Consider the following 16076-nt stretch of genomic DNA (forward strand, 5'->3'; position numbering starts at 1 on the left):
AACATCTTTATTTTCTAGTTTTAATTATAACCGTATTAATAAAATAATCACATATGCTGCTAACAAAAATAATGAAGTACTATTTACAGTATACAGTATAATGATGAAGTGTACATTTTAACTAAATGCAAAAGAAGTAGGAATACTTTGATACTCTTTTATTAAATTTTTGACAAAAGAAGTGTTTTTCGTTGCATGGTTGAAAGTGCAAATCTGTTGATGATCTCTTCATTTGTGATTTGTTTAGCAATGTCTTTCTCACAAGAAAGGATAAGCAAGCTTGAAAGCCAACTATCCCCCATGGTACTCCTCAGCCGGTTCTTGACTATCTTCAAATGACTCATTGTCCTCTCAGCAGAACAACTAGACACCGGTATAGACAGAAGTATCCTATACAAAATGTTAATGTTAGGAAATCCTGACATATTCAGCAAGCATCTGTATGGTCTGATAAATCCTCTTCTCACCCAATCGTGAACAATTTACTTTTTTCCGATCTCATCATTCGCTGTCATACTCTCCGGTTTTGGATCACTATCACCATCACTTCCAGTTCCACTCTTTTGAGATTCCTCAGAACTTCCTGCGTCACGTTTAGGGTTTGCCGTTTGGTCTCTCTTTGGTTTCTTTTCTGTCATGACATCAGAAATATCAATGTTCAGGTAAGCTGCTTTGTACACACCTATGAATATGTTTAATTCTTCTGCGATACGTTCCTGGTCTAGATCGTAGTACTTACTGAGGTCTTCAATTGAAGATGGCTTTAAGTCTAGTCCTTTTTTCTTATCTTCTACCAATTTTAAAATTCCTTCATGTGAAAAGTAAGCCATGTGTGAAATCATAGCCAGCAAACTTTCAGGAAATCTATCTTTCAGCTGGTTGTAGAGGGAGTCTAATACCTTGAAATAAACCTCTACTTTCATTTTCTTGAAAGGTTCTTCTATACTTTCATCAATTGCTAGCTCGTCCATAAATCTTTTTCTTTTTCTTACACGTTGGCTGGTGGGTAATGAAATGTTGTGCTCATCAGCAAAGGTCGTAATTTCACCTTTTATCTTTTCCCACGCTGAATCTTGTCGCAGAGAAGCCAGTTTTCGTGGGTTTCTGCAATTACTTTCGGCACAATACTGTAGTCAATAGTTTTTGACTGTAAGCATATTGTAATAGGAGACAATACTTTAAACACAGTCAATGCTATTAACATTGAGCTAATATTTTCAAAATTAGCCAAATGTTTTAAGAGGCCTGTTGCTTTGGCTTTGGTGCTGTTGTCGGAGTTTTTGTCAGTTGACAAATCTTGCATTGTATGTCTTATGATTTCAAAACAACTCAGAATCGTTTGAAGGGCGTCATTTTTACTCGACCATCGAGTGGTTTGTACTCTTTTTAATCGTCTCTTGCTTCTTTTTTCCCCCTTTTCTAGGTTTTGGAACAAAAGAAAAAGGCTTCTGTGGCTGGAAATAAAAACATAGAGTTCCTCCAAAAATTAAAAAAAATTGCTCATTTGACGGCAGATATCAAGTGACTGTTCAACAACAAGAGCAACACCTATGGGAGCAACACCATACATAAAATGCTCTGGGGTATTCTTTGGTAATTAGTGTTTTCAGCCCCTTAAATTGACCTCTCATGTTACCTGCACCGTCCATACTCTGGCCTACAATACCTTTTGGATCAAGTTTTAATGAAGTTAAGCATTTGTTCAGTTCTTTAAACAAATTTTCTCCGGTTGTATCTCCACATGTAAAAACCTTAACCAAGCGCTCCTCTGGTTTGACATTAGATACTATAGTTTGATTAGTATCTCTATCCATGTGGTCAATGTAGCGAACTATGACAGTTGTGCATTCTTTTTTGCTCACATCCTGGGTAGAATCTAATATTATTGAATAAATATTGGTTGAATCGATATTGCTTACAATTGATTCAATTACCATATCACTCATTATATTTATGAGATCAAAAATGTTCCTGTAGCTTAAGAAATTAGATGTCAGACATACATTTTCAGCCCTTGCTCTGTCAATTTTTTCAATGTAAACCCTTGCATCTAGGCTATATTTTCCAATGAGCCTAAACAATCCCAAAAGCTTCCCTTCTAAAACATCGTTTTTGCGAAATGCAATCATTTCTTCGCTTAGGTACCGACAACAATCAATAATCACTGATAGTACCTCTCGGTTTTGTTCGACCATTTTGTTGGATTGTCGAGCGAGGCTAGAATCAATTCTATTTTGTGAGATCCATTGGATCCTAGCAACCTCTGCCGATATAATATGGTGTTTAGACATCTCGTGGAGCCCATAATCTCTGTCTCCTCTATGCTCTGTTCACCCTCTGTAGCCGGTTGTTCCCCATATAGAACGTTCAGTGGGCAGTGCAAACAGTGTGCAAGGCAAACAAAATACAGCGTCCCTTTTCTTAGAATATACAAGCCACTTCCTAGGTTTTACACTGTTATTTGGTAACATACAATTTTTCCACGATGGATTGAATTTCCTTCCATTTGTTGAAGGAAATGATATTGATGTCAGGGCCTGATTTTCTAATTGGAGAGCCAGGTTTATTTCTTCTGGAGTGAGCTTAATATTAGCGTATGAATCTGGGTCACTGTAGCATTGATTAGTTAAAATATTTAAATCTACATCCACGCCACTTGTTCTTGAATCATGGAGTTCAATGTCCATATGTCCAATTGCTGTTAAATTGCACTGAGAAAGAGATGTATCATCATTAAGTAATCTTAACTCCTCCTCTTGGTTCGGGTGAAATTCGTCTATTAAAAGAAACTAACTTGCTCAATGTCTATTTCCAATCACATGGTTTATAATTAATTAAATCATGTGTATGATTGTTTTATCTTAAAAAAAAAAAACAGTTTCTGTAAACACGGTTAATAATAAAGTTTAACAACTATTAATCAATAATATTTTCTTTCTTTATTTAAAAGGTCATGGTGCCCAGGTACGTTTAATTTGATGTAAACTCTGAAAATTAATCTAAAATGGATGTGAAAGTACAAATATCAAAGCTTGATGGGTCTCAGTCCTGGTGTAGGTGGAAGAGGCAAATGGAATTGATGTTGAAGCATCATGGGGTCCTAGACATTGCAAAGGGCCAAAGAAATTTGCCTAGAATCACTGTAGACAATGTGACTGGTCTAAGCCCTGAGGAAAAATCAAGAAAAGAACAGGCACACAACGAGGCAGTAAGAGCATATGAGAAAGATGATTCTCTAGCCCAGGTCCTCATGGTAAGTGCTGTAGATGATGCTCATGTCAAATTGACAGCATCTTGTGACTCAGCAAAAGAAATTTGGCAAAAATTGTTAAGTGTGTATGAACAGTCCTCAAGTCAAAGGTTGGATAGGACTTTGGAACATTTTTTTTTCTGATAAGTAACCGAGGATGAGCGTTTAGTCAATAAGAGATATTAATTAGTAATATTTTTAGCTATAAGAATTTCTACCAACAAATCAATATTTTGAGTTTTAATATTTTCGTAATGTAATCTAGTTTTATCTGAGTGAGGCAGACAGAGATAGACGAAGCCCAGTCTGAGTCACTTCCGCCAGCAACGGAATTTCCCAGCGCTTGTAGCGTACCTGTATTCACAGGAAAAGCTCAGTTCGGCTCAGTTCTTGTTCTCGTGCACAGCATACTGCTGTGTTCCCTTTTTGTCCACGCTTCTCTTATAGGCGTTTGAATTAATTATCTCTTTGTAACTCTCTCTTATGTATCATTGTTCAGTTTTAAGTAAAGTCCCTTATTACTCTAAATCAAAGTCAGTGTTTTATAGTCCCTTGTGTTGTTTTAAATTACTCTCCCCCTCTGTGCTCTACTCTTCTAAAACTTCTTTGTGCGCGTTCGTGAGCAGTTTCTCAGGACATTTCTACGGGGACGTATCGTTAACGGTCTACCGCGACAGAAGATAACTATTTGAAAGACATTTGTTTTGGCGTGAACGCTCTACTAATTCAAGATCAAGATCCTTCTATCCCTAGTGACTTATCCCTCTGTGCAACACCCGAGCTTGGACACGACACCTTCCCCTAGCCTAACATAACAATGGAAATTGGTGAGTGATTCTCTTTAATTCATTCATTTAATTAAGGTGTTTCCCAGCTCTATGGTTCCCAACCTAATCGGGTGGTCCTTCGAATTTTACTTATTTCTCACTTTCTAATTTGTAATTATCTCACATTTACTCCCCCATTGAACATTCGGCCCACCAGCCGGAGTTTAAAACAATCAATCGAACAATGAGGAATTAGTTCAATACATATCCCGTTTGCAATTAATGTTCAGGGAAATAAATGAGGAGTTGCAAAAGCATAATGCCAATGTATTGCCTGATATTGTACTAATGTCCAGAATTATGAGTACATTGCCAAGTGAATTCTTTGAATTTACTAGGTGGCGTTCGCAGAGGCATCCACAAAATTGAGCGGAGTCATCAAAGATTCATATTATATTGTTTTTGTCATACTGCAGTAAAAACAGTTGTTTTTAATAGTAAGTCTAAAGTAGCATTTGTACTCTTTAGGGAGGAAAAATAGTTTTCAGCCTCTATGGGAGTAAAAAACAGCTGTTGTCAACTCAGTTGTAAATTTCTATTGTCAATGAATGCATGCATCGAAAATGTTTATCGATTCGTGGTTCGTAATCATTTTAATCTACAGTCTACAGTCTCTTCTCATAGCATTTTAACATTGCAGATATATTAATCCATTCCCAAACTCAACACTGCCCACCTTTACTACTTCCTTCGACACCCCCTACATCGTGGACCTGTTTCCCACTCTTCCCATAGCATTTTAGGATTGCAGATACATTAATGTGGACCTGTTTCCCTCCCTTCCCATAGGATTTTAGGAATGCAGATAGGTACCTAAATCTAATCGTCATAAACAGTTTCCACACACCAGACTGCTCACCATCACTACTTCCTTCACCACTTCCTACGTCATGGACCTCAAGCTAGTGTTGTCATTTGATTATATTTATGAACCATACCGTTTCTGTTTTAATATCTGTGGAATAATGCTATCAGCTATTTCTTTATCTACTGCATTCAAAAGTCAACAGCTGATCATATGTCTTTGTGTCAAATACTGCCTCCATAAGGATTACATTGAAACTTTGATACCCAGTGGGGCGGATTCCTGAGAGACTTTTTTAACGCCATATAGATGTTGGCACTCACCGATATGGTCTTTCTTTATCACCATGCAAAATTTGAAAACGATTGATTCAGCCGTCTAGGAGGAGTTTGCGTATTACGAAATGCATAAGAGTCGACGTATAAGAGCTTCGCTCGCTCCGCTCAAAAAACGTGTGGGAAAGCATTCCTGTTGCTGATAGAAGTATAGAACTTTTGATTGAAAGTATCAGACTTATTGAGTCAAGGTTACCTTCTACAAATTCAACAAGTGGAGGGCATGCATTACAAATAAATTAGAAACCCTCATCAACTTGTGTTAAGGAAGTAAAGGCAGATAAAAACTATGCCAGCAGTTCCAAGGTTAACTGTTTTATTTGTAAAAGGGCCGCATTACGCAAGCAAGTGTCCTCAGAATCAGAATTCAAGGAAGCAAGAAACTTACAAAAGAGGTGGGGATTCGTCTAATGAGAACAAGAAGAAATCTGGTCAATTTTTATGCTTTGTAGCTGATGGACATCGTGATGGTACATTTATAGCTGACTCTGGTGCTTCACAACACATGTGTTTCAAGAGGGAATATTTTGATACCTACCACGGTTATTCTAAGCCTGTTTCAGTTACAGTAGCTAATGGAGAAGCTATCTATGCTGAAGGAGAAGGTGGCATTCGATTTCTTGTAAATATTGGTAAGAGTAAAATTGTCCGGATATTGCAAGGAGTATGGTATATTCCAAAACTAGGCAGAAATCTTCTTTCGGTCTCCAGGTTAGTTGAAAAGGACTATACGTTCAAAGCTAATAAAAACAAGTGTGTTTTTATAAAGGACAATAAACCACATTTATTTGGACACAATGCCAATGGCTTATTTGAACTTGAAATGTCAGTTCTACAGAGTAAGTCTTCTGTACAGTTTGTGAGTAGTAAAAATAAAACTCTACAAGAATGGCATGAGTGTTTTGCTCATCAAAACAAGGCTCATGTGTATAAGTTCCTTGGTGATCGGGGCATATCTGTGAAAAAGGATGACTTTTTCTGTGAGGGATGTCTACAAGGGAAAGATCAAAGAGAAACTTATCACACAAGAACAGTGAAACCTGAAAGTCCAGGTGAGATTATAAGTGGTGACTTATGTGGACCAATGGAAAATATTTCTTCATGACTTCAAGACTATGTTTTACTTGCTGAAGCAGGTCCCTCCTACGACGAAGCAGTTAACAGTCCTGATTGGTGGCACTGGCAAGCTGCAATGAATGATGAAATGGCATCAATAAATGAAAATGAAGTGTTTGAGTTAGTTCCACGTCCAAGTAATAAGAGAATTATAGGTCTAAAGTGGGTTCTAACACGAAAACAAAATCCAGAACGCTTCAAGGCAAGGTTGGTAGCAAAAGGATATGCTCAAAAGTATGGAGAGGATTATAATGAGACATTCAGTCCTGTAGCCCGAAGCGATACCATTCGATGTCTTTTGAATGTATAGCTGTTCAAGAAGATCTTTACTTAAAACAGTTTGATGTAAAAACTGCATTTTTGTATTCTAAGTTAGATGAGGATATCTATACTAAAAGAATAGATATTCTTTACAAACTAATGTTCTAACATAACAATGGAAATTGGTCAAACGTCAAAGGTAAACGTCGTTTACCTGAAGGTTATGATGACAAAAGTGGAAGAGTTTGGAAACTGAAACGCAGTTTGTATGGTCTGAAACAAAGTCCAAGGTGTTGGAGTAAGTGTCTAATGCAAAGTATGCTTAAGAAGGGTTTTAGCCAAAGTACTGCAGATCCATGTTTGTTTTTTCGTAACAAGAACGGTTCAAAATTGTATGTAGTAATATTTGTGGATGATGGTCTGATTGCTGGTTCAAATCAACAAGAGATGTCTGATTTTATTGCACAATTGGAACAAGACGTCAAGTTGAAAGTTACCGATCCTGAAACCTACCTTGGAATGGAGATTCATAGAGCAGAGGGCAGGATTTCTTTGAATCAGAAGTCTTACATCAAGAGTGTACTTGAAAGGTACAGGATGTCAGAATGCAATCCAGTTGGTACGCCTTTATGCACGAAGCATGAAGATACAGTAGAGGAAAACAAGCCTTTGAGTAAAGGAGTTCCCTTCCGAGAAGCTGTGGGCAGTCTGATGTACATAACAAATATGAGGCCAGACATAAGTTGTGCAGTGAATATGGTAGCACAAAAGCTGAACAATCCTACTATGCAAGCATGGAGTGATGTCAAGAGAATATTCCGGTATTTGAAGGGGACATTGGATTATTCACTGACTTATTCCAAAAGTGAACCAATTCTCCGTTGCTACAGTGATGCTGACTTTGCAAATGACAAGTCAAGAAATTCACGCACAGGATGTTTGTGTATGTTTGCTAATGGCATTGTAAGTTGGTCTTCAGTGAAGCAACATTGCGTTACATTGTCAACCACAGAAGCAGAGTTCGTTGCTGCGAGTGAGGCTTCTAAGCAAAATAGTATGGTTGAAAACTATGTTGGGCAAGATATATGGTCAAGAAATCAAGGCTCTTCTTTTTGTAGACAACGCTGGAGCTGTTCGACTAGCTAGGAATGCTGGAGAGTTTCATAAGCGGTCAAAACACATTCATGTGAGATACCAGTACGTACGTGAGCAATTTCTTGCAGGTACATTTGATGTACGTCACGTGTCTGGGAATGACCAACTAGCTGATTTCCTGACGAAAGGCCTACCAGTGTCCAGATTGAAAACCCTGTTGGAGCGTGTGAGTTTGAGGGCATATTGAAAGAAACTAACTTGCTCAATGTCTATTTCCAATCACATGGTTTATAATTAATTAAATCATGTGTATGATTGTTTTATCTTAAAAAAAAAAGTTAATAATACAGTTTAACAACTATTAATCAATAATATTTTCTTTCTTTATTTAAAATCGTCAATATCTATATTCAATGGGATTGAAGGCACCCCAGTAGCACTACATTGCTGTTCTGGCACAATATTTTCTTGACTTGATCTAAAAATAAAACTATATTTAAGTTTTAACAGATTTAAAATTACTAGGCATATACATACTTACACGTTTTATAATAGGCTTAGGCTACCGCTTAATATTATACTTTATTTAAAAAGATAAATAGTTTTACATACAAGAAACTTTTCATTCTCTAAAAATCCATGTTCAATATTTCCACTTATTTGTAGGTACGTCTAGTAAACAAAATGTAAAATAAACGGCATAAGTTATCTGACAGGGTGTCCACCAGGCCAACCAGAAAAAATTCATGAGTAATACATGAGTAAAAAAATTCCAGGCCGTACTTTTCATAATAAAATTTCCAACGTGTTTTGTGCCAACTCCCGCAATGCTGTTTAAGCACCATCACAGTTTGCTATTTTAGTTATTGGAAAGGGCATTCTCAGATAATGAAAATTATATTACTGATTAAATAATTGGAAAATTTAAAAACTAATCCTTAAACCTGCAATTTATTATAAATAACTTCTTAAAATTAGTGATATGTCGATACCAAAATTTATCGAATCTCCAAACAGACACCTGAAAAATGGATTCTTAATACTGATAATTTTAAGTTTACCAAATTTTCTGTAAGGATTACTGCACCGACCCCTGTCTTTATGTAGTTTCATATAGTAGCCTATGTAATTTTGGAGTTATGGGTTGTTTTTCAAGTGGCCTACAGAAATAATTACCTAATGCAGAAATCACAAATATTTCACTAGTTTTAGTTTTAAACCCTTCTAAACACATTAAATCAATACCACAATACCAAAGGTAAATGAAGATATTACAAAAAATATAAAAATAAAACTTTCTAGAAGTGTGCCATTTTGAAATTTTTCAAAGCCAAACTCGTGGTTATATCGTGATCATCTAACAAGGAAACGTCATTGTCGTCTCCCCGGACACAGAATCGTCATCTCCTGCGGTCACGATCGCGGCAAAGTCATTAACATATCCCGCGGCCGTTTGAACATCATCATCGTCTCACGCGGTCACGAAAACGTCATCATCGTCTCCCGCGATCGCGGAAACAACATAGTCGTCTCCCGCGGTCACGGAAACGTCATCAACGTCTCCCGCGGTCACGGAAACGTTATCGTCGTCTCCCGCGGTCACGGAAACGTCATCGTTTGCATGCGCGATCGCGGCAAAGTGACTAACATATCCCGCAGCCGTTTGGACATCATCATGGTCTCACGCGGTCACGAAAACGTCATCATCGTCTCCCGCGGTCACGAAAACGTCGTCGTCGTCTCCCGCAGTCACGAAAACGTCATCGTCGTCTCCCGCGGTCACGGAAACATCATCAACGTCTCCCGCGGTCACGGAAACGTCATCGTCTTCTCCCGCGGTCACGGAAACGTCATCGTCGTCTCCCGCGGTCACGGAAACGTCATCGTTCGCATGCGCGATCGCGGCAAAGTCACTAACATATCCCGCGGCCGTTTGGACATCCTCATCGTCTCAGGCGGTCACGAAAACGTCGTCGTCGTCTCCCGCGGTCACGGAAACGTCATCGTCGTCTCCCGCGGTCACAGAAACGTCATCGTTCGCATGCGCGATCGCGGCAAAGTCACTAACATATCCCGCGGCCGTTTGGACATCCTCATCGTCTCAGGCGGTCACGAAAACGTCATCGTCGTCTCCCGCGAACACGGAAACGTCATCGTCGTCTCCCGCGGTCACAGAAACTACATCGTCATTTCCCGCAGTCACGGAAACGTCATCTTTATCCGCGATCGCGGCAAATTGAAAATTCCCTGTAAAATACAAAATTCACGCATAATTCCCGGTCGGTGGTTATAGTCTGACACCTACAATTTCTCCTGCCTTGTCTTCTGCTGCTCGTGATTCTTCCCATTTTATCTTAGCTATCTTTAATATATCTATTAGCCGTATAGACTACGTGCAAGTGCGGTTGCCCGTGATTTTTTTAAATGTATTTATTATTTTCTAGAGTGACATATCAACATTTATACACTGTAAATAAGAAATACGGGCGATGAAAGTTCTGCGTGGTAATATTTATTTACTTAGAAAACGAAAACATTGCGCAGTGTAACACTGGTAAGGCCAGTTTAAAACATTTAAGTACTCAACAAGGGGACTTCTCGCTCATTTCAAATGGCTAAAAAGTTAAAAAATCATAATACTATAAAATCCCGGGATTGATTGAAGGCCGGGATTGAGACCCCTATGCGGAACAAAACTCTGCACGCGCCCTCTCCCGTAACACCCACAGTGATTCCTTTATACTAGAAAATTTCACAATATGTTTATTTGCATATTACTAATATTAAGTTAAAAGAATAATGTTATTAACAAAGAAATTAGGTTTCTCATTAGGTTATTCAACATTTACATACAATATTTTGTTATGAATAGTAAAATGGGTAAAATTTATGCTATTTAGTGTTGCGGAATAAAACTCCCCATGCGCCCGGTCCTGTTTTACTGGTGCGCCTCTTCGAGGGTTAAAACAACTTCAACAATAAGAGTAACATTTTTTACTAAAAATTAAAAAAACATCAGAGGTAAAACATACTTACTGGTTTGTCGGGCTGGGGTAAAGGAGAGGAGAGGTCTGAAGCCCAGGCGTTTGTTTTATCAGATAAAACAGTTCGATGGCTGTAAGATCCTCGGAAATTTGGATTAATATGCCATTTTGACCTGAAAATAAAACATCTTTATTTCATTTTAGAAGCTAGCCTCCGGATTACGTTGAATATATTAAATTGGTGTAAATACCTGCTTCGTAGTAATCCTATTGTTGCTAGTGTCGCAACTAGTTTCGACTTTCTACAAAGTAATCTCATCACTTCAAGAGGAGGATAACAACAGTTTGAATTTTTTAGATCTAACCATAACAAAACAGAACGCAGCATTCACCTTCAAAATTTACCGTAAACCAACTATTACAGACCAAACCATCCACGCAGACTCTCATCATCCCCATTCACAAAAAATTGCTGCCTACAATAGCTTTGTACATAGATTGCTATCAGTGCCAATGAGTCCATCTGACTACACCGATGAAATAAACATTCTTAAACACATTGTAAGGGTTATTTTTCCCTTACAGTTTATTTTGTTTATTAGAAGAGATATTTATTATTTTGTAAAGAAGTATTATTATTTTGTGAAAGAATACACGTTTTATATTGTTTCTTGTATTTAAATTATTCCTACAGCCATAAACCCAATTGTTTAGTTAGAAATATGATTATTAAAATTATTCTGGTACATAACTATAAACAATGGAAGTGTAGTTGAATAGTCTGAATGAAAATAGTGTCAGGATTAGAGAGAGATAGATATATATAGTTAGAAGTAAACATTGAGGTAGCGGCCGAGCTTATCAGCTGTTAGGGCAAAGGTCAAGCGGCAACACAACTGGACTGCCGAGCTTACCTCCTCTACCTTACCCCTACACCCCCTGCCACTGGAAGGTCCTATATAAGCAGGTGCATTTGGGGCACTAGTCAGTTGGAGTTGATGTTGGACGTCGGACAGCTCACAAGGTAAGTACCGTCGTGGTAGAATATACCTCAGCTATAGCCATAAGCGTGACTTAATAGGTCGTGCTTATAGTAAGTCAGTCTTAGGCCCGAGGTGGATAGTGTCGGTAAGTATAAGCTCGGGATTGTTAGGCATACTACGCAACCCCATATTAGTATAGTTCTACCCAAGCGTTATAACTTGGGCAGAACACTCGACGGGTCGGCTTAGAAGGTAGGTATTGTACCGTGAGGGAATACCTCGCGGCGAAGCTCGGCTGCTTGGAGGGGACTTACCCTCCCCAGCAACGAGCAGGTAGGTATTGTACCGTGAGGGAATACCTCGTGGCGAAGTTAGCTGATTGGAGGGGTTATACCCTGCCACAGTGAAGTGTGTTCGAGCGGATTTGGACTACGGGACGAGGTAAGTGCCAGCTCGTGACCGAATAAGTCGCGACACACAAGGTAGGGTAACGGATAGTTACCTTAACCTACAAATAGGTCGGTAGGGTGACGGTTGACATTAGTTACCGCGAAAATTCGATAGTAAAGACCATTTGGTCAAAGTCCAAATTCGATATCTCGAGGTGGGCGATGATGAGTCCATTGTAGGCGTACTTGGTTGCCGCGGACTGAGTTTAAACCTCGAGATATATAGGGAAATTCGAGATTTAGGCTAACTTTAGACCCCTGGATAGTTAGACACCCATACCCTGAACTATCTGTGGAATTTGTCGAAATCAAAATTTATCGTTAAGGGTAAAAATCCCTCACAACATTGCTGTCGCTAACGGTTATCAGAGCAATATTATTGATAAATTGATTCTCAAACACCAAAGAAAAACATCAAAAACAAAAGATAAAAAAACTTATGTTTCAACGGAATACGGCTCATCTCTAAGTACAAAATTCAATAATATCATGGCCAAAAACAACGTCACTGTGTCGTTTAAAACAGTAAACAAACTTGGGTATTTATTGAAAGAACGGCCTCAAACGACAACTCCAATTTTCGATAAGACTGGTGTTTACAAGATAAATTGTGACGATTGCTCTAAATACTATATTGGCCAGACAGCTCGTTCCTTCAAAAAAAGATTCAGAGAACATTTACCAAGAAAAACAACAGCCGCCCAAACCTCAACTTTTGCCGAACACTTAGTCTCAGATAACCATAATTATACAAATATCGACAACAACATGACAGTACTACATCTATCTAACAACCATTTTAATAGAAACACACTAGAAGAATTTGAAATATACCGAGCAGTAAAATTTGACAGACAAAATATCTTAAACGACAAGCTTTCCTTTCAATCGAATTATATTTATGATACGGCTATCAAAGTACTAGAGAAAGAGTCAGGAATAAATGAGACCTACACCAGCTGACTGATAACAAGACAAAAGGAGTGACGTCATCGCACCGACCGACCACGTTGACCGGTAGTATAGACCTTGCATCCATCCTGGTTGTGTCACATCATTCCTTAACAGTTACCGTTGTTTCTTTAATCGTATTAAATGTGCCGTTTTTACGTGTTAATGTCCGTGTTCGAGTTTTTATGTACTTTATGTGTAATGACGACCTTCATATGAAGTGACCACCCTTTGACATCCTTGACGCCTTCGCCTGAAGATGACCTTGTAGAAAGTCAAAACTAGTTGCGACACTAGCAACAATAGGATTACCACGAAGCAGGTATTTACACCAATTTAAAACATCTTTATTCATTAAGAAACGAAACATCCAACAATAAAATTGATACTCCTATAAAAAAAATTTCAAAATAGGCCTAGCCCTGCCGCAGCAAAACTGCAGACTAAGCGAATTTCCATTTACCTGGTTGGATTTTGGTGATGCGGAATACTATCCCCCGGAAAACCAACCCCCTGGGTGAAACGTGACGTCACAAAATCTGCCAACTAACCAATATGGAAGCCGTGTCCGCGACTGTAATACTACCCCCCTAGACAAATCATGCTATGTAAATTGTAATCTAATTTGAGTAATTCCGTTGGATAATAGAAAAGGCATGTGGGGAATATAAAACAGATGAACTTCAAAACGTTACAGCAAGTTTGGTTGGTTAGGTTAGGATAGTTTAGAATTGTTTGACAACTAAACTTGAGTGTCTGTGACTGGAAAACTTGTAACCCGCTTCCGGGTGTGTTTCGTTAATTTATCGGGTCGGGGCGTTACGCGTCCCTGATAGCCTAGCCGAGCTGGGTTATTCCGGGGGTCAATTTTGGTCGGGTTTCCCGCTTTTGTATCCTAAAGTCGTTTTCCTGGCTCAGGCGGGAATATTTTGCCTCTTGGCTTTATTCGTGCCTCATCATTGCCAGGAAACGAGTGAATAAAAGAGGGAGGGCGAGATTTTGTTTCGAAGTTATAGCTTCGTGCGCGACTCTGTTCACAACCTCCTCGGTGGAGTGTTAATTATTTATTTAATTTAATACCCTACGTCCATGCGCCACGGACCGAGCAGAATTAGTTTAGATGCGTCTTTATTATTTAAAATAATACAATGCGTTTCGGGCGAGTGGACTAGTTCGAAGCCCCGTGAGAGAGTAGGAATGGAAAGGTGCAAACGAACATACAGAGTAGGGCGGAGAAGGGTCGTTATAGAAAGAGTAACATACGAGACACACACACACACACACACAGACAGGTTGAGCACACAAAGACTTATTTCAAATAGATTAAGCCTAACTAAAAACTAACTTATTCCCAGATTTTCCGGGATAGCTTAGGTCTAACTTATAAATAACTTATTTCCGGTGTGCCCGAAGTAATTAAAGCTAACTTATAAATACCTTATTTCCGGGTTTTCCGGAATAGGTTAAATCTAGCTAATAACTAACTTATTTCCGGGTTTTCCGGAATAGGTTAAAGCTAGCTAATAACTAACTTATTTCCGGGTTTTCCGGAATAGGTTAAAGCTAACTTAGAACTAACTTATTTCCGGTGTGCCCGAAGTAATAGAGAAAGAAGGAAGAAAAGTTTGTGGCAAGCAACAAACATTCATAGTCATAAAGTGACAGAGTAGGAGACTTATAGCTAAGAGCTTAAGTGCTAATTAAATCTAACTTATTTCCGGTGTGCCCGAAGTAATAGAGAAAGAAGAAAAGCTACTTAGCAAACTACAGCTAACCAAAGCAGTTAGCTGCACACACACAACACATACGATACACAGATCACTCAATTAGCAACAGTCCAGGAATCAAGGAAATGGTAAAGAATGGAAAGAGAAGTTGGGGCTTAACTGTCTAACGTCACGGCGAATTAAAATTCCCAAAGCCAATACGAATCCCCAAAGCCTTAGTTAAGCATTGATAGTCAAAGGTTAAGCAAGGTTAAGCGTTATGCTAAGATTTGAAGCAATTTCTAAGGTTAGTGTGTTAGTAGCGGAGTCGTATCATGAGTTAGAATATTTAAATGCATATTGTTCAACACATCAATAATTAGTGGAAGGCTAAATGAATAATTAATAATGAAGTGGCAAATATAGTAAAGCAACTACATAGAACATTAACACTTAATAGCGGCTAAGCAACGACATAGAACATAACTACTGTGCACTGGTTCTAGTATAAAAGATAATGAATAGCTACAATGGTTAGTATAGTTCTGAAATATGTACAAGCAAATTAAAGCGTGTTAGTTAGTAAAGAAGCCAACAAAGTATTAAAATCACTCTAATAAATCCACTATTAATTAACTCTTATTCCCATAGATAAAATACCTCACAGCTGAAGTGCTGCTACAGTAATTACGAACAACATTGACTACAAACTAAACACCACACATTATATTTAGGTACCGGTAACACCGTGTTCTCACGGACCTACGCGATAAACAAAGCAAACAAAAAAAACACACGAATATGAAAAGCCACCTTGCGTGACCGAAACCGATCGAACTTGAATAGATTTAAACAATACAAATAAAACAACACAATTAAAACAGAAAGGAATTATAACCGGGCGGATCTCGTTCTGACCGTTACTTCTTTGAACTCACGGTCTATAAATTATGTATTGAACGAAATTAAGATATTCCAAAAATCAAAGCTGATCGTTATATATTTACAGAGTTATTTTAACAAAACAGATAACACTCTATGTTATAGTAAAACGATAAAGATATTCACCGGTTTAAATAAATCGATCTCTGTTTATAATTCAATTAAATTTAAGACGAAACTTCCCGCGGACGTTTGACTTAAATAGCGTAATTAATTAACAGGAAATAAACGATAGCGAGTGAGGTCGAGTTATCCTAGGCGCCCTAGGATATTAACAACGGCGAATGGCGTCCACTTACTTGGCGTGTAGAGTCGGGCGTCCGTCTTCTGCCTAATTGCTCAGGCCACTGCTCCTGCTTCCTGCTGACTGTC

General features: G+C 38.4%; 1 protein-coding gene across 2 annotated transcripts in view; it reads right to left on the reverse strand.

Moving 5' to 3' along the window:
• Positions 1–16076, reverse strand: part of LOC128984083 (spermine oxidase-like) — a 200981-nt gene that overhangs the window by 130701 nt on the left and 54204 nt on the right. For both annotated transcript variants that reach the window (XM_054403372.1, XM_054403368.1), the window contains exon 8: positions 10726–10846. In XM_054403372.1, coding sequence (XP_054259347.1) covers positions 10726–10846 — 121 coding nt within the window. The remainder of the gene's footprint in view (positions 1–10725; positions 10847–16076) is intronic.

This window comes from Macrosteles quadrilineatus, unplaced genomic scaffold (genome assembly GCF_028750875.1).
Source record: "Macrosteles quadrilineatus isolate MER2022 unplaced genomic scaffold, UCM_ALF_1.0 Scaffold_1__1_contigs__length_201487025, whole genome shotgun sequence".
NCBI classification, from domain to species: Eukaryota; Metazoa; Arthropoda; class Insecta; order Hemiptera; family Cicadellidae; genus Macrosteles; species Macrosteles quadrilineatus.